Source organism: Penicillium solitum (assembly GCF_028829755.1).
Source record: "Penicillium solitum strain IBT 25940 chromosome Unknown utg000002l_segment0_segment0, whole genome shotgun sequence".
In the NCBI taxonomy this organism is placed as follows: domain Eukaryota; kingdom Fungi; phylum Ascomycota; class Eurotiomycetes; order Eurotiales; family Aspergillaceae; genus Penicillium; species Penicillium solitum.
Window position 1 is genome coordinate 172,569 of NW_027072122.1, and position 21,600 is coordinate 194,168.

Genomic DNA, 21,600 nt, shown 5'->3' on the forward strand with positions numbered 1-21,600 from the left:
TACAAATGCGTATCAACGAATATCAACCAACGCAGAAACCCGCCACAATGCAGGGTTGCAATATGGACAACATAAGTGTGAGCGCCCAGTTCGTGAGTGGGGCGTGAAGTAGGTATAACCAGACCCATATTTAAGCGGGCGACTTGTTGGCACCGGAGCCGTTGCGACGAGAGTGGGGGTCATCAGACACCGTCAGACCACCGAGGCCACTCGACAAGAAGGCGAAGGGGTCACTGGCACCATCGGTGCCGTAGAAGGCACCGTTGGAAGCACTGGTGGAGGGCGCACCGTGGTCGGCACCAGTGAAAGCGGCCTGAGTGGCCGGGTTGGCGAAGGATGCGGCCGAGTGCGAGGCGGTGGAAGAACCGTAGCCCGAGTTCATCTGACCCATGGGAGGGTACGCACCGGGGGTGTTGTTACCCAGACCAGCCGAAGGCAGAGCGTAGTTGTTGGGCGGGCCACCGAACTGCTGGCTGAAACCACCGAATCCGCCGGCGGTGGAGGGGAACGGAGCAGGGGCAGGTGTGCTAGTCATCGAGTTGGGCCCCATATTGAATTGCGACGGTGGATCCATCGGTGACGGGAATGCCGAGTCTGCCACGACGGCAGCGCCCGAACGAGGGGCACCACATCGTAGGCAGTTGATGTTCTTCGCAAAGTTGTGGTAGCCACAACCCTCTGAACCACACTTCCAGTCACCAGCGCGGAAGGGGACAACACCACCGTTACCACCCATACCACGCGAGTGACCACCACCCATGCCGTGACCGCCGCCGTGGCCCATGTGAGGGGGCATCATTGATGGCGGACCATAGCCGTAGTTTCCGTAGTTCATTGGGTCGGGTGCGGCCGCCATGGCGGGGAACGAGCAGCGGAAGCATGCTGTGCGGCGCTGGAAGTTAGAGAAGCCGCAAGAGGGGCAAGTCCAGTCACCAGGACGGGGACGGTTCTTGGAGGGCGGGAAAGGAGTGAGGATCTCGGCGGCCCGGTCCAGAACCCGGCTGGAAGAGGGAGAGACCTCAATCGCCTTTTCGTTGAGCGCACGACCGTTCATGCACAGGCTCTCAGCAGCCTAGTAAACAGTTAGCAGGCGGAACATGCGGATAAAATACAAGAAGTTCCATATAATAGAACAACAAGACGAATAACTCACCTCCTCGTGCGAAGAGAAGACGGCAAAGCCAGTGCCAGTGGGCTTGTGCTGGTCTGGCGTCCGCAGAGTCCAGAAGGCGATGGGACGACCGCCGAACTGGGTGAACCAGCTCTCCAACTCAGACTGAGTGGTATCGTGGGGCAGGCCACTAAGGTGCAGGACCTTGCTCCGTTCCGCCAAAAAGGCCCGAACATCGGCATGAGCATCCATGGGACGAGTGAGGATCTCAGGGTGTTCCTGGGGCGGCTGCGACTTGCGAATCAAGCCACGAAGCACACGGGCGAGAGTAACAGACTCCTCCATAGCACGGCGGGGCGAAGCGGGTGCCAAAGCTTGCAAGTGGAAAGGCAGGTTGTGCTTAATCGGGGCGGACGACTGAACGGGCTCGACCTCGAGGGCAGCGCAGATGTTGGAAAGCGAGCTGGGACCGAAAGGCAGCGACTCCGGGTGATGGGTCTGCCAGCGTTGATATTCAGTTCGCAGGTCGAAAGTGCGGGAATGCTGCAGGTATGCGGGCAGCACGACGGCCTTGTCGCGGGCCTCGCGGGGCAGCTGCACCCGCAGATCCCACGAGTCCAACGTCACAAAAGCAAACTCGAGGTGTTTGCTAGTGAGGTGTTCCTGGGCGAAGGCGTCGAATCGAGAGATGGCGTCCCGGAAAGTACCTGCGGAGCGAACGTGTTCCCATGTCAAAGTGGTCAAGCTCGCTTTAAAAAGAATTGTCAGCCACAAATTGATTCCTGGCAAACCTCCATGTTATCCAAGGCTGGTTTCAAGACGATCTTACTGCAAAGCGGGGTGATTGGAGTATTGACGGGCTTGACGAGAACGCTTTCACGGTGCAACTAAACAATTGGGAAAAAAAGGTGTCAGCTTTCGGGTTGGCCTCGGGAGTAAATTGAATATTGGGCATAAGGACGTCGGGGGGGAACGGACTTCCTCGCAGGTCTTAGTGTCCAACAGAATCCATCCTAACTCAATGACCTCAGCCGAATCCTTAGTGACATATACGCCATGTTCGTCGCAGGTGGTTGCAACGTGGATGACGATGTATCGATCCAGCTTGGGGGTTGGTGCTGAAACGGCCGCCATCGCTGACTTGTCCGGTGCCAACGGAGCGGCAAGGGAATCCCGGGGGAAGATGGGGAGAAAATGTCTCTGCGGGAAAAGCAGAAGACAAAGACAAGGCCGGAGAAGAGGGTGGTAAGAATAGAAGAGAAAGCCCGGGGGAGGAGAGAAGGGAAAGGGGGGGGGGGGGAAGAAGAAAAGAGCCAACTCGGTGGAGTTTTGAGAGAAAATGAAAAGTTTCGGGGCTCACGGGGAGGGACGGTAATTATACAATTACAAAATGAATTATATAGATGTTATTCTTAAGAGATTAAGAAATTTAATCTGTCTTTATTCTCTGTCACTTTCATCGAATCTTCTATCCTGCAAATTCCCCTGGAAATTGTGTGTTCGGACTGGTCTTGACCGTGCAACCCCAACCGGGCCCAGATCCCTGTCTTAGTACGGCTTTTCGGATTTAGGGGAACGAGTCGAGGATAAATATAGTAGATAAATTTAGATAGAGAGAGAGAGAGATACTAACAGACGTGTCGTCTTTCGAATGGTTAATACTGTTGTTGATGGGAGGCTTCCAGAACTATCAGATAAATTATGTAGGATATCATATGAGTACACAAAAGGCCAAAGCAAGTACTAGGTAGGACACATATAGCGGAGTATACAGTGAAACATAGCTATCACTGAGACAAATATAGACCAGATGAACAAGATAAAACAACACAGACAAAATAGACATTCCAAATATCAACCTTGGAAGCCACTCTGCCGCTGTCAAAAATATATCATCACGTGGCATATCACGTGGATATATATATATATTGAAGCATGAATGTATGAAGAACTCGAATAATGGCATTCATGCAAAAGGTATTCGAAGAAAAATCAGACACTGAAAATATGTACAGAAACCTAACCCTAAACCCCTAACTTCAACCAACGCCAACCAAACTTCGGAACTTCGGAACAATCATCACTCATCACCCGTCTCTTCCTTGATTATTGTCCCCCGACTAGTATCATTGTCATCTTCTTCATCTTCTTCCATAATACTGGGTTCAATGGAGACAATGGGCCGATTAGCGGTGGCAGAAGTAAGACGGCTATCACCCTCACCCTCATCTTCCTCCATGATACTTGGCTCAACGGAGAAATGACGACGGCTGTAGCCACCGGTAGGGTCCACAGAGTGACGAACACTACTAGAGCGTACACTGGCTCCATCGTTGTCAGGGTCTTCAGTGCCTTCACGGGGACGAGCACTGGCAGCGCGACTATCCTGTGCAACGGCAAGAATCTTGAGGATCGCGTTCTTGGCCTTGACGAGAGCATTTCGGCTAGAGGCTTCGGCGGCGAGACCCTCTTCAATGGTTTGATCCAACAGCTCCTTGACCTCGGTCGCGAGGGCAGTGTTTTCTGGATCGATTTCGACACCCGTGGCACTGCGAATGCTACTCCGGAATTGATCATCGCCTTCGGGGGCTCGAGAGCTAGCTCGTGCGGGCACTGTAGGAGCGGCAAAGTAAAGCTTGCTCATGAGGGAGAAGAGAAGTTTGCGTTCCTCGCGTGAGCAGCGATTGGCGGCAGCGCTGACACCGAGAACACGCTCGAGGATCTCCTTAACTAGGGCGAGGTGAACCCATCCACAAACATTGGAGCTGGCAGCACCGCCAGCCAGAATTCGTTCACCACCAAGGCCAACGACCCGGCGTTCATCAGTCCACTCAGAAAGCATACCAACAACACCAGTCATAAGAGCCTTGACCTCGCGCTCGCCGACGCTTGGATCGATTTCTCCATCACTGTCTTCCTCGGCTTCGAGTGAGTAGTGCTCCTCCGCGGCATTCATTACAGCACGGATCACGGGTACGGCCACGCGGCGCATGTGTTGTGTATTTTCCACACGGGAGTGGCAGTATACAGGGAAGAAATAAGCCAATGACTGTCGCAGTGCTGGATTTTCACGAGTGCGTGGGTGGTAGAAGGAGACCACGAGGGACAACAACAGAGACTCAACAGCATTCTGATTGTGTTCCTGGATCGCGGGTGGGACATTTGGCCCAGAGGGAGTGAAGGTGTTGGTGAGTAGCAGCTTGCAGAGAGCGGCGGCGGCTCCGGACTGCACGCTGTTGGGAGAGTTGGCACGCAGAGCTCGGGCGAAAACCTTGAGTAGAGGCTTCTGCATGGGGGGTGGCGTCACAGTCTCGCCATCAGCCTGGGTAACAGGAGCAAGCAGGGATGGGTGAGTCGTGATCATATCACAGAGGATTTGTAAAGCAGTGACCTGCAATGCCTCGTGACCCTTGCTATAGCAGTGAATGAAGAGGGTCATGTTCTCTTCGGCCAAATTCTGTGGAAACCAATCGTTAGCGAAGCTCATCTTCGACCGAAGGAGAATATACTAACCTTGTCAAGGAGACAGCAGAGACCCAAGCACAACAGACCACGCTCTCTGATTGGAGCTTCGTGGCTGCGAACAGCGGGCACCACAAGGTTATTTAACATAGTAACCAGGTTCATGTTCTGCTGCAAGTGGCCTTGGACATTTTGTAACATGCACTGAGCAATATACAGACACTTCATGTTAACAACAATCTCGCGGACGATCTTGGCCTTGGCTTCTTCCTTATTGAAGGGAGTGACTTCTTCATCGCCCGGAGTTTCGGATCGTCTGCTAGTATCGTCACTGATCTCAGACCTAGCAGAAACAAAGCTATCCTCGGTGGTGATGGTGTCGTGAACTTCGGCGATGGCTTCGAGAACAACACTGCAAAATTCGGCCTCAGCTGCAGTATCAGGCCCGCAGACACAGCGGAGTGTTTCAACGACGAGTTTTGTGCTCTCTTCCGGGAGTTCTGGCACGGCCAAAGTTTCTCGAAGGAGCGAGAACATCTTTCGTCGACCGACCTCGTCGCTGTAATCTAGAGTGATGGCGATGTGGAGCAATTGTTCCACAACAAATTCGTGCTCGACTGCGTCATCATCGTTCGCTTCACCAGACTCTTTAGAAATCTTCTTCCGCTCCAAAAGATTAGTGATGTATTTGCCCAGGAAGTAGGCCATCGCAGTGACCTCGGGCATCTTGTCTTCTGCTAGGCTGTCGTATTTGCCTTCGTTCTCCACGCGGCAGAAGTCGTTGAATGACCGGAGCAAGAACGCGGATTCACCGGTAAGATTCTCCCAGAAAGGCTCGTCAAAAACAACAGCTTCACGATAGTCCGCACGGCCCTCCCAGAACCCGCGCATTGCCTCATGTGCAATTCCGCTTTCCATTCCAGAGTTAACAACGTCAATTCTCTCCAAAAGTTCAAGCAGCGCGTTGATGTCGGGCGCAGACCGCTGGCCAGTTGGTCCCTGATTCGGGTCATTGTTTGTGCCAGCACAGTCCTCGACCCATCTGTCGTAGAACAATTTCGCCGTAGCCTTGCGGACACTCTCGTCACGATCACGTAGACCCCATCGGAGGAGCTTTTCTCTCATTGAGAGAGACAAGTGGCGGAAGTCACCCAAGGTAGGCAGAAGACGCGAGTACAGTGCGCGTCTGGTAGGGGCATCCAGATCACGGGCACGTTCAAGAAGATAAGGAAGCGTCATTGGAGCGAGGGGAAGATTTGTGAGCAGCGTTTTGCGAACGTCGGAACTTGTATCGTTTTGCATAATTTCGATCAGCTTTTCAAGAAGCGCAGAGTTGTCGTCGTTGCCCTCTTCTCCATCGTCTCCCGCCAGACGTCCTAATCCTAGAACCGCCTGTACACGGACAGAGGCCTCCTTATCACGGAGACGCCTCAGAAGGCCCTGTCTTATTGTATGGTATAGCTCGTCGTCGATCGATTCCAGCGAGTTCACAATGTGGGCGGTAATCTGGGTTGCGCGGAATCGTACCATCTTATCCTTGGCACTCATGACGGGTCCCATGAGCGCAATAAGACTAGATGTGAGGCGGGCGGTTGGTGTCTCGGGATTGTGGTCCTCATCTTCACCCGGAGCAAAAATCTCATTATCCTTCTCTGCGGCATGACCGAGGAAAGTACCCAAGAAGCGCAAAATCCGGTCTCCAACAGGCTCACTCTTTTTAATTGTGAGAATGCGAAGCATGCAGCGGCCGACTTCCACGTTGAATTCCTTCTCGGCTTCCGTTTCCTCACCAGGAATCAATGCCTCTTCAGGTTCTTGGTCCTTTCCCTTGTTATTCTTCTTTGGTGAGATACCACAGCAAAACTCTTGGAGCTTGCGCAAGCGCACAACGAGCTTTCGGTGACCGGTAGTCGAGCGCTGAGCATCCGCAAAGAGCAAGCACACATCTCGACGCAAAGTGGGGGATGATGCTGGTTCTGTTGGTTCTTCGGGGATCGCAAACGATGGAGTAACGGAGCCAGCACGCCCAGACGCAGAGGGCTGTGCTGACGACCTGCGTGTCGTCGCAGATGTCGAACGGGCGGCGACTCTGCCAGGCATTGTTGCGTTGTTGTTAAGCGTTGATTATTCAGAGGCGAAAAGCATCGCAGACTGCGGGACCGATCAAAGGAGTGGAGGCCTTGGCGGTAAACAAACAGCCCAAAACGGGTGACTGATAGCCGATAAGGGTAGTAGACGCACGTGAGCTGACTAATGCCGACCATCGGAGGTGCGGGAGCTCGTCATTCCCCGAAGGTCGATGGGATCATTTGTTCCTGCATTGCAAGTCAATTTAGGATGTTTCGTCAAAGTGTCCGGCGATTCGCCACTACGGCGGCTCGTGCTGCTGGCGAGGGGTCCACTGCCTACTGCACCCGGGTGTCAACTGCCCAGGGCGTTGTCAATGGATTGACCGAGGGTATGTCTAGCTCCGAGCACCCTTGCATACACTTTTAAGCTGACTTGGATCCTGCAGCGATTGGCAATACCCCGCTTATCCGATTGAAGAAGCTCTCTGAGCAGACAGGCTGCAATGTTCTTGGAAAGGCAGAATTCCAAAACCCCGGAGGTAGCGTGAAGGACCGAGCAGCGCTCTTCGTGGTTAAAGACGCAGAGGAGAAAGGACTCCTGAAACCCGGTGGTACCGTGGTTGAGGGAACGGCCGGAAACACTGGCATTGGGTTGGCGCATGTGTGCCGGTCAAAGGGCTACAAGCTAGTGATCTATATGCCCAACACCCAGTCGCAGGGCAAGATTGATTTGCTCCGTCTGCTCGGCGCCGAGGTATACCCTGTCCCCGCAGTGGCCTTCGACAACCCCCAAAACTACAACCACCAAGCGCGCCGACACGCCGAGTCATTGGACAACGCAGTCTGGACCAACCAGTTCGACAACATTGCCAACCGTCAAGCACACATCGACACTACTGGGCCGGAGATCTGGGCGCAGACCGAGGGCAAGATCGACGCATTTACCTGTGCTACCGGAACCGGAGGTACCCTGGCTGGTACCACCCGCTATCTGAAGACTGCCAGTGACGGACGTGTCAAGAGTTTCCTCGCCGATCCTCCGGGCAGTGTTCTCCACAGCTACATCCAAAGTGGTGGTACTCTGATCGACCGTTCTGGCAGCAGTATCACTGAGGGTATCGGCCAGGGCCGTGTGACAGACAACCTTCAGCCCGATATCGACTTGCTGGATGGCTCGGTGAGCATCAGTGACGAGAAGACCATCGAGATGGTGTACCGCTGTCTGGATGAGGAGGGTCTGTACCTCGGTGCCAGTTCCGCGATGAACGTGGTCGCCGCCAAGGAGGTTGCCGAGAAGTTGGGCAAGGGCAACACCGTTGTCACCATTCTTTGTGACGGTGCTTACCGTTACGCGGATCGCTTGTTCTCCAGCACCTGGCTCGAGAGCAAGAACCTGCGTTCTTCCATTCCCAAGCACCTCGAGAAGTATATTGTGTTGCCTTAGACTATGTACATATAAATTGAACAAACTATTCTCGTCCAGGTTTTGGAACTTCAAAGGAGTACGGAGTAGATTGAGAGTGTAGTAATTGAGTGGTGATCCTGTTTAAGTTTGCATTTGGGATGGACCTAGCATATCGTCTGCTGGAGAAGGGGGCGTGGATTCGACAAAAGTCGGTTATTTGAATATTAGCGGAGGTGAATATTAGTGGAGGGATTTTATGGAGGTTCTTCAAAAGTTAGCTGATAATACATATATGAGCATAAAATAAGTTGGTATCAATTGTGAGATGTGAGTCTCAAAAGGCCAGTGGTGTATGTATGTCCACGCTTGGTATTGTACAAAGAGTAAAGAGTCAGACCCAAAATGATCTAATATGGAGTAAACCACCATGCCGAGGCCGTTCAATGCAGGCATCAAACAAGACATGCAACGCAAGGGAAACAGGCCAGAAGAACCATGCTCCCAGCAAAATAGACAAGAACAACCGAAACGCCCGCAATGCTTCCGTTCTATCCAGAACGCCAGATGCCGTAGAAATGTACAGGTTGAAAAGCGCAACAAGTTAACACCGCCGGCCACAGAAGAGCCAAACGACGGAACAAGCTTATGCTTTCAAGTCAGATCCGAATGGACCGTTTACTCATCACCGGGCATTCTCATGTAGGCATCAATAGCCGCACTGAACGCCGCGAAACCAGCGCAACCGAAGGCAGCAGCCTGGGGACCCGCCTTTGCGCCGAGAATACCACCAGTGACACAACCAGCGGCAACGCTGTTGGTAAGATCGTTCTTTGCGCGGAGGCCTTCGATACAGCACTCGGTGCCGGAGTAGAGCGCACCGACGATACCGAAGTTCTTAGCAGAGGACCAGGAGCGGGCGCCCATGTCCTTGAAACCGCGGCGGACTTGTTCGCGCCAGGGGAGGTCGGCGATGGCGCGGCCCTGGGGTGTGAAGGTTGAGTCGTAGGACATCTAGAGTGGGTAGATGTTAGATATGGAATCTTGAGAGTCAAGTATTCAATTGCCAACTTACACTGGCCATGAAGAGACCGAAAGCACCACCAAGACCGAAACCCATGGTACCTGAGATGACTGTCTTGATAGGGCAGGACTCCATACCACGTTGCATCTATACCGAGGTCTATTAGAATTGGACGAAATGTATGTCATAATGGAGGACGAACCATCTTGACCATAGCCTGTTCTTGTTCATTCATTCCCTGAGTGCCCGAGTTACCTCCCAGGGAGGTCATGGGGATCGCAGTCCCCGTGGTACCTGGAAAGGCCATTTTGAAAGTTGGCGTGGGTAAGGGTTGGATTTTATATGGTCGTATATCGTACTCGCTGGATTATATCCAAGCTGGCCTGAATGATCAATCCACTGGACCTCAGCGAGAAAAGAAATCGCGTGATCAGGTAAAATATAGAACGCGGAGATCTTGCGGAGGCGAGTAACTGAACCGCAAATTTATTTTACGGGAAACCAGATAAGCCCAAAACGCAGTCTTGCACGTGATATCCCGGCTCCGCGAAATCATCGTGCCGTTATCGGTACAAACGTTTTGTGTACATCCATGGATGCATTCAATGTTATTATTGAACCTGGGAAGAACTGTTGTGTACGTTGAACCCCAAAGAAAAATAAAGGCACAAAGACATAATGGAAACTCGTTGTATTCGTGAAGCTAAAGAACCAAAAATCGCATTTATCGTGATCAAGTCAAACTGGTATTTAAACAAATCTTGAAAGTAAATGGAAGCCTGCACAAACTTCAAATTCAAAAATAGCAAAGGGAAGGCAATGTATCGACAAGAGAAGAAGCAACGCTCTCGTATGGTATAGTTCGAAGGTCGTAGCCCTACGTAATCCCGTAGATAGGGCCGAAGAAGAGGTAGCAAGTATATACATGAAAAGGAAAGAAAGAACCCCATTAGTCCTTCTTGCTGTCCTTGCGAGTGAGCGAAGGAGAGGCAGTTCGCTCAGGAGTAGGCGACAGCGAGCGCTCCCATTCTGCCATCAGATTTGATGCAGTACGTTGAAGCTTCGAGGGAGCCAGCTTGGTAATTGCAGGCCAGGGAATGCTCTCAGAGACACTGGGATCAAGTGCAGAGGGAGCCGGGTTCAAATCACCAAAGCTAGGAGCGTGGTCAGCGCATAACGAGGTTGTCATAGATGAAATCAGAAAAGGTCGAACGGTACCTAGCGCTGGTTCGAGGGCTGCTACCCTGTGTGGTGGGTGATTGATCATGTTTGGATGCAACTGTTGATCGGCTCGACGAGGGCGTATGCGTCTTCTGCGCGGATAGGGGCGTGTCCCAGCTATCCCAGTTGTCGAGATCTTCATCCTGCGCATCGATTGAATTACTGGAGCGGTGGTCGCGGTGTTCGGTTTCGGTCGCCACGTTTCGGTTGGCGGCTTTGTTGTCGGAGGGGGTGCGCGGGGCGTTCGGAGACTTCTGAGCGGGTGTATCAATGCCGAATTCATTCCAGAAAGATGTGGAAATTTCCGCCGGCTTGGTGTCTTTACCAGTTTTTGTCTCGGCCGCTGGCCCCCTCCCCCGCGAAGACGATGACGACGATGATCGTGATAGCTTGCCGTCCGCCAACAACCGCTCCCGACTCCGGGATCCTGCCAACGAATCCCGCTTGCGGCCATTTGGTGGTGCCAATGAGTTGGATGGTGAGGTTCGTGTCTGTGTGCCGCTGATTCCTTCCTCGCCCACCGTAGCTTGTCGGATATCTTCCAAAAATGTCCACAGACCCTCGCGGAGATCAGACGCCATTTGCTTGCCTGTGCGCATCAAGGCCTCCCGCGAAGGGGGAGGAAGGGTATTCTGCCATTGTGCGAGTAGATGTTCTGGTACCTGACTCTCGTCGAGTTGTGCACTCATCAGAGCTGCATTATTGCGGTCGACAGATGGTAATGTCGCAGACCGCGGAGTGCGACCCACACGCTCGCTGGCAGCATCTGAGAATCCTAGTTCTCCGCGGGAAGAAATGCTGGGGCCTGAGACTGGCGATAAGAGAGACAAAGTCCGTGTATGTGTGCCGTGAAACACTCGCCGACCATTACTCCCAATTTTGGTTCCTGGCGCAGCAGCGGCAGCACGCACGCTAGACCGTCGGTCTAGATCCCGGCTCATCCGTTCCTGTGACACTGTGGAGCTCGTAACTGAGCTCATACTCTGTTCCCGGCCATGTGAACTCGAAACCTCCGGTGCTGAGAAATCGGGCGAGCGGAGGGGTACAAGTGGCTCGGCGTGGTTGATCTCCGCCCGCTTCCTAGACTTCTCAGACAGTGCCCATTGTTTCTTAATTGTCACTAGGTCTGCTTCGGCCCGAGTGAGCTCCTCGCGAAGCTCCATGACCTTCCGCTCCTGCGAGGCGATCGCCCGCAGAAAGTCATAGCCATCGTCCGGGATGTCAAATGCCATAGGTGTTCCCGGAGGCTGAGCGGGGGAGGGGCGGGTTGAGGACTGTGTGACTGGGGTTATGGGGCCGGGTGAGGTGACGTTATCAGGTGTCCCCGTTTCGTTCAGATTGATGGGGAAGTTCAAGGTGAGTCGTTTGGCATGACGGGCCGTCTTGACACGAGGTAGTGAAGATATTCTTTTCTGAGCGAGAGAGGATGAGCGTGAGAGATTGGAGAACTCGGAAGCCGAGTCCGGTTGTGGCACAGTGGAATTCGTGGAATTCTGGTTATCCGGAAATGGACCTTGGAGAAGGTTCTCCGGTCCCGGAAGACTCTCCATTATGGGCCAGCCAGTAGGAGAGATCACAATATTTCAAAAAGTCATAGAAACAACAAAACAAAAACAGGAAGAACAATAACAGAGGAGAGTTGAGAAAGGGAGAAAATTAATAGCTCCGGGTCTCCTGAGTCCAGCCCACAGCGGGTCCCACACGAGTCCACGGGCTGTGTGTTTCAGGGGGGAATTTAATATTAGTGTATTCATCTTGGCATCTGTCGGTATAGTTTGGGTATAGATCTACATCGGAACATTTTCTATGTAGAATGTACACCATTTCAAGATGATGGAGGGCCGTGCTTCAAATAGTGGTTTTAAGCACAGAGTACATACGCATAACAGTAATTCCACTGGCGATAAAGTGCGAGTTCATGAATGAGCTGGCTATGAGACTAATATTGAAGTTATATTGAGCTTATATTGCGGTCATATCGAGGTTACATACATAGTACATATAAGGAACATTCCTTGGGAGTCCATAAAATTGGAAAGAACTACAGAGCCCTTTGTTTTAGTTTAAAGAAGGTGCAATCGAGTCACAAGATGGACAGAATAGGAGGGTACGTGTTGCTGAGGGCATAAAAAGGCACCCAAGGTTCTTCCTCTTCTCTTCTCTTCTTCTTCTTCTTCCTCTCAACCCTCTCCATCACCATCTCCCCATATCCCCCATGAGACAGCGCAGGTGAAGGGTCCCGTAGCAACCCGGGTGCCTATGCATGAGACATCAACATCGTTGAGGCCCATGCAGGTCCACACCCATATCAAACCGGGCTTTCTCGCGTGTGTTCTTTGACAAGTGGCTAAGCGTTTGGGCACCATAGCCACTTACAAGTCCCACGGAATACATTGGGGTGTTTAATCGCATCCTCTTTCATTGTACATCTAGTCACCAAAATAAATTCCGACTTCTACCTAGATAGTCCGATATCTAGATTAGTGTACAGCTGGTGGGTTCATGTGACAGATCGAGCCTGAATTCAGCCTATGGAGGCATGTCGCTGTGAGATCTCGAATCTTGTGGGGTTTCGGGGCAGAAGGCGACCTCGGGAGGCCCTGATAGCCAATGTCGTTTAAGCTTATTTTTAGCGGCTGCATACTAATAATTGGCGCAACGATTATTGATTTCTCCAGTTACTGCGAATGGTACTCTTTGCTTCTAAAAAGTGAAGTCAATACCCAACTAGTGTTAAGGAAGTGATAAAAATAAAATAAAATAAAAACCGAGATATAAATAGATCTCGCAGGGGTGACCCGTCATCCGTCATTCAACCGCACCTACTCCGCCAAGCGCGCATTCGCCAACAACCGCGTCCTCGTCATGAACTGGAGAGTGGGTGCTCTACGTATTCGCTCCAATGTCGGAATTATTCAAAGATGGGGGGTTTATTCCCAACTGCCCATTTCCGCGTACCGATTGATCTCCCCCTTTGACCAAAAAACAGTCTGGTCGCGTCGATGCTCATCACAATGGACGTCCAACCCGAGAGTCTTCCCAGTCTTTGACCTCGGGCTACTGGATTCATCTATCAAGATTGAAGAAGAGCTTGCGGTGGGATATGAGCCTAACGAGACATACACGTATCCCGCCGAGGAGGAAGAAGCCCTGAACGACAGGTACCGAATTATGCACAAAATCGGCTATGGGCCCACGGCGACTGTTTGGTATGCCGTTGATCTACTGTGAGTATTTGATCCGAACTGGAACGATACTGCTCTAATTCTCTGTCAACAACAGGGAGCCCAGAATGGTTGTTTTGAAGATATATGTTGTGGACCATATACTCAAGACTTATGGGCGGGTCCACCCACCAAAAATATACCAGCAAAGCGAATGCCCTCTCCACGAAGTTAGCGACCGTTTTACCATCAAGGGTCCTCGTGGTCCTCATATTTGTGTTGTTCACGAGGCACCCTCACTAGACACAGAACAGATGCATGTGGGAAACAAGATGGATCTCGAGTCGATGAGGTCTACAATGAAACAAATGCTGATCATGATGGATTTCCTACATACTGATTGTTATCTAACTGCCCGTATCTGCTCCTGCAACCTCATTCTTTTTGAATGATGAATGACTGATTCCAGAGTAGGAATAATGCCAAACGAAACATTCAACGTTGATTCCGACGACAGACGAGTTGCTGGACCCAGCCACGACGAGATTATCACCCCAATGATACTCCCAGGGGATGGTGTTCCCCTTCGTCTGGGCTTCCCAGACGATGACATGTCCGGTATCGAGGAAAAACATTGCAGGCCTCCTGAACAGGTCCTGAAATCGAAATCGGATCATAGGGCGGATATTTGGGCTACTGCTGTAGTTGTTGGTACTTTCTTCTGAGTCCGCGGAACTATGCTTACACGATTTATCTAGGCATGGAATTACACCAGTTCCCAAGGGCTCATCGACGGACGAAACTCGGACGGGGCCTTTGATGACCGGGTCCATATCGCAGAGCTGGTTTCTCTACTTGGCCCGCCTCCACCAGAGTTCCGCGAGAAGATGCGACTAGGCTCCATGTTTTGGGATGAAGATGGGAATTGGACAGGCCAAGCTCCTGTGCCAGGTCGAAGCTTCGAGAGCCTAGCAGCTGGCAATGTCGACGGCGAGGATGTGGAATGCTTCTTGCAGTGGATGCGAAAAGCGCTACAATGGGATCCTGATCATCGGCCCACGGCTCTAGGGCTCTTGCGTCATGAGTGGATGTCCCGGGAGACGAGGCCTGTGGAGGGAGAGGGTAAGGATGTGTCCGATGAGGGTATCCAAGTCTAGGTAAAGTTTCCATCTTGTATGCCATCTGTGGCCCTGTATAAGTACATGTACATATTATAGAAGCTCCACTCAGTCAAACTCCACTCAATCAGAGGCCTGTTGGACTAAAAGTTGAAAATGAAAAAAAGGTGTTTGTTAGAATCCCATATTCAACACCAGAAACTAGCTTTCTAAGTAATTCATTGCTTTAAAACGTGCACTTCGGCGTATCCCACTCAGTAAACCCCCATTGACAGTACTCCCATGAACACGATGGCCTTTTTGGTGTAAAGGTGGGGAGCAGCAAGCCAATCTCGCTTTTTCAGAGCCAAGGTCGCACCCATCTCTCCAACAGACTGGGTTCTTCGATCTCCTCGCTAGATTCCTCCGCCAACAAATTCCTGACTCTGACAATGAAATTTTCCTTTGTTATGGCCTCGCATTCTAACCAATACCGGGTTTCTTGTACCGTCTCCAGTCTCTTGTTATACAACTTCAGCTCGCCCGGCTTCTTGTCTAGAAGTTCTCCCGGCTCTTTCTGGTCGAAAACCTTGACGATCTGTTCTTCCCATTTTTCGGCACCCACCCTTTGCTGAAGCTGAAAGCAAGGGAACATAGTCGATCCGAAGAACCCATTTGAAACAAGCATATGGAACCACATAGCACCCGAATCCTCGGACCATGCAACGAGCTTGGAAACTTCTTTCTGAGATTCTGGTAGCTTCCCCTCCTCTTCGTCCAAGATGCGCTTGAACATTTCAAAATGTCTGAAATAACGCTTTGCCATTTTGGGGGGCTCTCCGTTTATAACATCCCAATTGTCATCGATGGGTCGATTGAAAAGCAGCCACCAAGGTGCCGAAGCGAATAACTGGGCTGGACCCGCATAAACCCATTCAAGGTCCACTACTCCCACAATTGTGAGATCATCTTGACTCCTGACAATCATATTTGATGGGCTCAAGTCGTCACAGATAAGTTTGAATGGCCCTTGATCGTAGTCTTTGTTCACCATCTCGGGTATCATGGATTCCAGAATCTCCAGCGAGCCGAAATTTGTTTCCCCCTCTTCCTCCTCAGGGACCGAATTAAGCTGATCTCGAAGCTGTTGTTTGTCTTGGTTGATGGTATGGTGAAAGTACTCACTAGTCGTCAAAAACCCTTGGGTTCGGTCACCTAATATCGTTGGATTAGTAGGAGTTGTAATCACCAATGATCGATAAACCAACCAAATGTATTCACCCCTCCACCTTCTAGAATATTGTGCACTTTCTGCGTGAGCGGGCGTATAGGGACAGGAAACCCAGTCACTGGCGTAGGTAGACTTCCGATACGTGGGAAGTCGATGGCGAAGACTTGTAGCATGAAATTGGCTACCTGTCTGTAAATAAATTCGACATCGCGATCCGGAATGTCTTCCTGGAGACCCTCCGATCTATCCCCGCACAATTTGTTTGGAAGATAAACACCCGGAATGAATTCCATCAACATAAATGGGCCGAGTCCAAATGGATTGGCCTTGGCAAGACCCCAAGCATAGATTTTGGGAACTGGTATAGTGGTCTTCTTTCGGATCAAATCAATAGCCTCTATTTCCATGGCCACTTTTTCGTCGGCATAATCGGAAGAAACACCGCTAGCGAGAGGGAAACGAAGCATATATGCCTTTCCATCCTCGGCGTACAATTTTTGGCAGAGGTTGTAGGAGCCCTTAATTGACCGGGGATCGAGATGGCAAGATGGTCTCCCTGGAAGCAATGTTGTGACCCATGCAGAAAGCGTTCCATCATCGCGGACTTGTTCGATTCTTCCCATCCATACCTCCCGTTCAACCTCACCAAGCATGTCTAGACAGCTGTCACAGTTCATGATGATAGAAAGGGGATATTGAGCTGATGAGCACGAGTGACTATGAAACGTGGGAATTCAAAACAATCGCGGAAGGTGGATTTGAAAAAGAAACATTTTGAAACAACAGGTCCTCGAGTTCTGTCTTCAATTTATAGGTGCGGTAACTTGGTTACAGCTCAGATCGCCCAAAGTATGGAATCCTATATCAACTGTGTACGTATGCACTGGTATTATTGCATGGGTTCTTCCTTTGTAGTTTTCAAAAGCCAGGAAGCAGGCTGGCGCCAAAATATGAAATCTCATACCTACTACGTAGACATGGGCTGTTGTTCTTTTGTTTATTTCAAAAGCCACGTACCAGGTTGATGCCGCCCAAAGTATAAAATCCTATACCCACTACGTAGATATGCGCTAGTATTCTTTTATGGGTTGTTATTCTTTTGTTTCTTTCAAAATCCATGACCAAAGTGAAACACCTATACGCACTGCGATATTACAAACAGTGCAAGATATATCATCCTGTCGAATATAGTAAGGAGATAGCCTAGAGGGAGCAGCAAAAGAAAATTACTCAACGAGCAAAAGGCGACAAGGGGTGAGTATTAAAAATGAAAGAGATAGCCATATCGCACGGCCTGGAATCAGATGTATATGTACACAAAGCCAGTATGATTATTATGTGATAGGATATGCCAAGGGAAGCCGTTTGATTTCGAGGTCTCCACCGTTGGCCAACAAAGAACCTTTGAAGTCTTTCAGCTAGATTATAGATAGATGAATTTACATCGATCTTAGAGTATCCTCAATGTGCATGTAGTGTATAGATCTAGAGTCAGCGGAACAACAACCGAGTTGTAGGCTGGTATCGCCTATTACTCTAATATCATCCCTCTCAAATATCACCAGCGAATCAGCATTCAGATCCATCTGGTTTACTAGCATCATTGGTCTAGTGGTAGAATTCGTCGTTGCCATCGACGAGGCCCGTGTTCGATTCACGGATGATGCACTTCTTTTTTTTGGTTTTTGTATTCAATTTGGCCCTTATAAGATAGGAAATTTTAAATTTGGTGGTAATAAACCAGTATTAATATTTGACTGACTCATAGTATCACTCTTTGACTACAATCGAAAATCAACCATGTGCTACTCTTCCCAGATCCCAAATCTGCATCTTATATCAAGGCTGGTGAATGGGGCACAAGGCTAATTGGAGGGAAAGGCACGCCGGGGTGACCATATGTTATATGATTGAAGACAAGATTATAAGTAGAATCTCCAGGCCATATCTAAAAATATCAAGAGCATACCATCTTACAACTCGGACGTGGCCCCTACGATAATTGGGTTCTGTTGGGATAATAAGGGAACTTTTATCGAGAATTCTCAACCGCTGTTCGTGTGTTAATTGCTGTCAGAGACCAAATCATCCATGTATACGGGGGTGCACTGACTTGCTCGTTCCTTCTTTGAACTACCATTCTGGATGGAAATTCCGTTCCAGGGTTGCACTTGCGTCTTCTCCAAGGCTCATCGGCGGTGTCAAGCATTTGGCAAACCCCTGCGGCTCCCACCGTGCTAAGAATAACGTGGTAGAAAGCCGTAAGATCCTCGTTGCGCACGTAATTTGTGCTTGACATGGTGTTGGGGTGAAGGAATTTGATCAAAGAGTTATTACAAGTTCTAAGGGTTGAGCTGAACTTATTGTCCAAGCCCATCACTTAAATAGTAGCTGTAGATTCTAGATGTTGTATCACGATCGAGAACCCCATATTTTCCCTCCAGCTTTCAAGACTACTGCCCAAGAAGCTTCTTTTGACCGATCATCGTCATCTGATAGGAACTAGTGGTTTTAAATCCGGCCTGGTACTTTCCTTTCACTAGTCTGATCACGAGAGAAATATGAAGCCCGGGAGAGAAGGGGGATGAAAGGTAATAGATGTACGGTAAATAGATGAAAGAGCCGGTTATGTAATATCACATACCTTTTTTTTCGTTATAGAATATGAAACAATACTTTCCCAGTCCGATCTACATATGTAGTTAGCTAAATTCTCAAAGAACTCAACCATTATAGTGTCTCAAAGCAGTGGGACAGATCACTCTTTGTTGGATTGGATTGCATTGGACATGTTGGGCTAAATTGGAGAGAAACTGGCGCATGGCTTATTCACTAAGACCTACATACATCAGCCCATTCTAGAGAAATCTAACAGTATCCTATCTGTTTGATAATACATCAAGAATCAGAGGGAGAAGAGTTCAAGAAAGAATTTGAAGTTCTACAGAATAGGGCAAGTAAATGTCAGTGATATTCCAAGGTTTAAAGTGGAGACGATGCTCGGGAAGGACCCACCTTCTTATTTAGGCAATAGACACCTAAAAGGACATCTAAAAGAAACATACAAAAACACATCGGAGTATCCTTACATCTATGGGGCAAATAGACCATATTATTAGACTCTTACGCCGTCAAGGACAGAGGCCGCATGGGCCGCCGACTATGCTTGTTTCACGTAAACAGAAGCATTTCGAAGATACCACCGTATAGCCTAGTTAATCCCTCGAGGTGTCAACTACATATGCAGCTACCCTCAGGTTGATATGGATGGTTAGACTTAGATTTCCATGTGGTGTTTCACTCATCTTGGGTTTTGAAGCATAAATGTAATGAAGAAGAAGTACGAAGCGATACAAAAATCAAGACATTTATCACATTTCAGACATAGTATGTTCTTAGTACTCCTGGAAAATACCTAGAAAAAAAATCACACAAAAGACCAAGGGCCAATAGACAAAGACAGAAGCACAGGCAGCATTCCATCAAAAAAAAAAAAAGAGAGTACAGAAGAAAGCGCAAAAAGATTACACCAGATCATTAGTAACTCCGGGACCAGTCCCACCAGAGTAAGTGACAGTAAACAGAACGGACGAACGGACACCAAGGATGCAGCCAATGGCAAAGAGTTGTACAAGAGTCAGAACGCCAAATTGGGTCTATACAGCGAATGGAAGAAAGAGTAGCAGGATGTGTTGAGGTTGACGTTGGAAGCGTGAGGATGGTTGACGGGGGAGACTAGATGCCGCCCCAGCGGTTGCGGAGACCCTCTGACCATCGCTGGTAGAGGACGTCGGAGAGTTGTTTGGTGTGTTCCATACCAGGTGCGGCTTGAGCGGGGACGGATGGGGGCGACTGGGGTTGGGGCTCGGGGACGTAGGATTGGCGACGGCGGTGGCTTTTGAGGTGTGGGTTGTTTTGGGCCAGCACGAGGCGTGGTCGCGAGGGGGAATCGGGTTGTGTGGACGGGAGAAGAGTGGAGAGGCGGGAGTCTGCTTGGAGCTTCTCGTTCATGATCCTGACGATGTGGTAGAGACCTTCCGGGTCGACCATTTCCAGGTCGCTCCAGGCTTCGGCAAGTCTGGAGATTGCCTCCCGTTTATCGCCATCTCCTGTTGTTGATAGGACTTCCTGGCAGGACATTCCCACTGCCTTGCTATATGCACGGCGTCCAATTTGAGCCTCCTTGCTTGAAGTGTCGGTGGATACCGTCTTCGGGCTTTGATTTTCATCAAATCCCTGCTTGACTGGGTTGAGATCGGTGGGGACCTTGTCCGACACCCGGCGGAACTGTCGGACTGTGGACGGGCTGTTGCCATAGCTCAAGTCTAGACCAAGGGGTTGTTTGACGCCACTCGAACGACGCTTGGTGTTAGCCCGTCTGACAGATGGAGATCGATCGGTAGGGATTCGGCGGACGGTGGAGTTGGCCTGGTGCTTAGGCGGCGGCGGTGGTGCGCTTATATGCATGTCTTCGAGCATCTGAGCGGGATCAGGCGTGTTGTTTTCGTCCTCCTCGTCGAATGTCATCCAATCGGTGCCCTTTGGTTTCCACATTGGAGGAGCCTTGACTGTGTCAAAGACCCAATCGTCATCATCGAGGTCCTCGGGCCTGGTCATGGTGTTGAGAGACTCGGCATAGTATTTCACGTCTCTCCCTTCACCACGGCCACAATCCCAGTCCTGCTTGCGAAGGATCAGTTCTTGAAGTGACTCAACCTTGCCCGCATTCCGGATGAACTTGTGTCTCAGGAGCTCCTTTGCGCTCGGCCGCAGATCCGGATCCTTTGTCAGACACTGTGCAATGAAGTCCTTGAATGTGTTGCTGTACTCGTTGCCTTCGAGGCGAGGGGCGGGGTTCTTCGGAATCAGGAACAGCACTTTCATCGGGTGTGTGCTGGCATGTGGGGGTTCTCCGTTGATCATCTCGATTGCCGTAATACCCAAGGACCAGATGTCTGCCTTGAAGTCGTATCCAGCCTGCTGGATAACCTCCGGTGCCATCCAGAATGGAGTTCCGACGAAAGTATTGCGTTGCGACTTGATGTTGACCAGCTGTGCGGCGACACCAAAGTCTGCCAGCTTCACCTTTCCACCTTGAGAAAGGAGAACATTGGCGGCCTTGACATCACGGTGGATTTTGCCTTCGTTGTGTAAGTAATCCAAGCCTAGGAGGAGTTCTCTGCAGACGATGGCCACATGGGCTTCGTTAAAACATCCAGGTTTTAACTGGGACGATTAGCGATAAACCTCACGATGGAAATAGCCGCAAGGAACATACCAAATCCAAACAGGAGCCACCTCCGAGGTATTCCATAACAATCCATAGTTTGTGCCCCTTAAGGAAACTGGCCTTGTATTGTGTAACGTAGGGGCTAGCGCAGGTAGCCAAAACAGAAATTTCCTGCTGGATTTCTTGAATATCGTCCTCGCTGGACTCGAGATCGATCTGAAAAGAGGGTCAACAAAATCGAACGAAAGGCGGGAAATTGAAACTCGAAGATCGAATATCATGAAAGCGTACGTGTTTAATGGCAACAATCTCGCCGTCGGTCCTGTCAATGGCCTTGTAAACCACTCCGAAACTACCACCTGCAAACGGAGAATACAGTTAGCCGACGGAAATGCAAAAAATAAAAATAAAAAAATAAACAGCGCTTTGGTCAACTCACTCCCTAGCTCCTCCATCACCTGGTAATGACTTGCCATGTCGTCCATTGTGCAATAATTCAGCCCAGCTAGCTACTCCGGTCAGACAGGGAAAGTCGACAGGGCTCATCCAAGTAATGAATGAATAGCTTGGGACTTTCGAGAGGTCAAGA

General features: G+C 50.2%; 9 protein-coding genes across 9 annotated transcripts; 2 read left to right on the plus strand and 7 right to left on the minus strand.

Annotated features, from left to right (window-relative positions):
• Positions 1 to 130: 130 nt before the first annotated feature.
• N7455_003699 (putative RNA binding protein (Arp)) lies at positions 131 to 2,245 on the minus strand (the record flags this gene model as incomplete). Its single annotated transcript, XM_040958648.2, has 4 exons — positions 131 to 1,072; positions 1,154 to 1,860; positions 1,941 to 1,998; positions 2,090 to 2,245. 4 exons carry the CDS (start codon positions 2,243 to 2,245, stop codon positions 131 to 133), a joined length of 1,863 nt encoding a protein of 620 aa, XP_040810943.1.
• Positions 2,246 to 3,191: 946 nt separating this feature from the next.
• Positions 3,192 to 6,673, minus strand: N7455_003700 (condensin subunit YCG1; the record flags this gene model as incomplete). Its single annotated transcript, XM_040958597.2, has 2 exons — positions 3,192 to 4,568; positions 4,625 to 6,673. The coding sequence occupies 2 exons, from the start codon at positions 6,671 to 6,673 to the stop codon at positions 3,192 to 3,194; spliced, it is 3,426 nt and encodes a 1,141-aa protein (XP_040810875.2).
• A 153-nt stretch (positions 6,674 to 6,826) lies between these two features.
• On the plus strand, positions 6,827 to 8,086 carry N7455_003701 (cysteine synthase A; the record flags this gene model as incomplete). The annotated part of the gene is made up of 2 exons (XM_040958627.2): positions 6,827 to 7,031; positions 7,089 to 8,086. The coding sequence occupies 2 exons, from the start codon at positions 6,827 to 6,829 to the stop codon at positions 8,084 to 8,086; spliced, it is 1,203 nt and encodes a 400-aa protein (XP_040810988.2).
• Positions 8,087 to 8,354: 268 nt separating this feature from the next.
• On the minus strand, positions 8,355 to 9,525 carry N7455_003702 (translocation channel protein TIM22). The gene is made up of 3 exons (XM_040958660.2): positions 9,271 to 9,525; positions 9,120 to 9,215; positions 8,355 to 9,058 (listed from the first exon to the last, which is right to left on the minus strand). Exons 1-3 carry the CDS (start codon positions 9,373 to 9,375, stop codon positions 8,723 to 8,725), a joined length of 537 nt encoding a protein of 178 aa, XP_040810941.1. The 5' UTR covers positions 9,376 to 9,525; the 3' UTR covers positions 8,355 to 8,722.
• A 492-nt stretch (positions 9,526 to 10,017) lies between these two features.
• N7455_003703 (DUF4048 domain-containing protein) lies at positions 10,018 to 11,839 on the minus strand (the record flags this gene model as incomplete). The annotated part of the gene is made up of 2 exons (XM_040958620.2): positions 10,018 to 10,222; positions 10,287 to 11,839. 2 exons carry the CDS (start codon positions 11,837 to 11,839, stop codon positions 10,018 to 10,020), a joined length of 1,758 nt encoding a protein of 585 aa, XP_040810987.2.
• A 1,315-nt stretch (positions 11,840 to 13,154) lies between these two features.
• N7455_003704 (uncharacterized protein) lies at positions 13,155 to 14,610 on the plus strand (the record flags this gene model as incomplete). The annotated part of the gene is made up of 4 exons (XM_065604547.1): positions 13,155 to 13,516; positions 13,572 to 13,870; positions 13,928 to 14,160; positions 14,212 to 14,610. The coding sequence occupies 4 exons, from the start codon at positions 13,155 to 13,157 to the stop codon at positions 14,608 to 14,610; spliced, it is 1,293 nt and encodes a 430-aa protein (XP_065462098.1).
• Positions 14,611 to 14,911: 301 nt separating this feature from the next.
• Positions 14,912 to 16,458, minus strand: N7455_003705 (phosphotransferase family protein; the record flags this gene model as incomplete). The annotated part of the gene is made up of 2 exons (XM_040958671.2): positions 14,912 to 15,765; positions 15,819 to 16,458. 2 exons carry the CDS (start codon positions 16,456 to 16,458, stop codon positions 14,912 to 14,914), a joined length of 1,494 nt encoding a protein of 497 aa, XP_040810901.2.
• Positions 16,459 to 17,813: 1,355 nt separating this feature from the next.
• Positions 17,814 to 18,080, minus strand: N7455_003706 (uncharacterized protein; the record flags this gene model as incomplete). The annotated part of the gene is made up of 1 exon (XM_065604548.1): positions 17,814 to 18,080. One exon carries the CDS (start codon positions 18,078 to 18,080, stop codon positions 17,814 to 17,816), a length of 267 nt encoding a protein of 88 aa, XP_065462099.1.
• Positions 18,081 to 19,516: 1,436 nt separating this feature from the next.
• N7455_003707 (STE20 family serine/threonine-protein kinase) lies at positions 19,517 to 21,496 on the minus strand (the record flags this gene model as incomplete). The annotated part of the gene is made up of 4 exons (XM_040958584.2): positions 19,517 to 21,007; positions 21,060 to 21,227; positions 21,303 to 21,370; positions 21,451 to 21,496. 4 exons carry the CDS (start codon positions 21,494 to 21,496, stop codon positions 19,517 to 19,519), a joined length of 1,773 nt encoding a protein of 590 aa, XP_040810991.2.
• Positions 21,497 to 21,600: the final 104 nt, after the last annotated feature.

Coding starts and splice junctions, on each gene's coding strand:
- N7455_003702 (XM_040958660.2), bottom strand. CDS start 9,375: ATGGCCTTTCCAGGTACCACGGGGACTGCGATCCCCATGACCTCCCTG. Junction 9,216..9,270: donor AACAGGCTATGGTCAAGATG/GTTCGTCCTCCA, acceptor ACCTCGGTATAG/ATGCAACGTGGTATGGAGTC. Junction 9,059..9,119: donor TCGGTCTCTTCATGGCCAGT/GTAAGTTGGCAA, acceptor TACCCACTCTAG/ATGTCCTACGACTCAACCTT.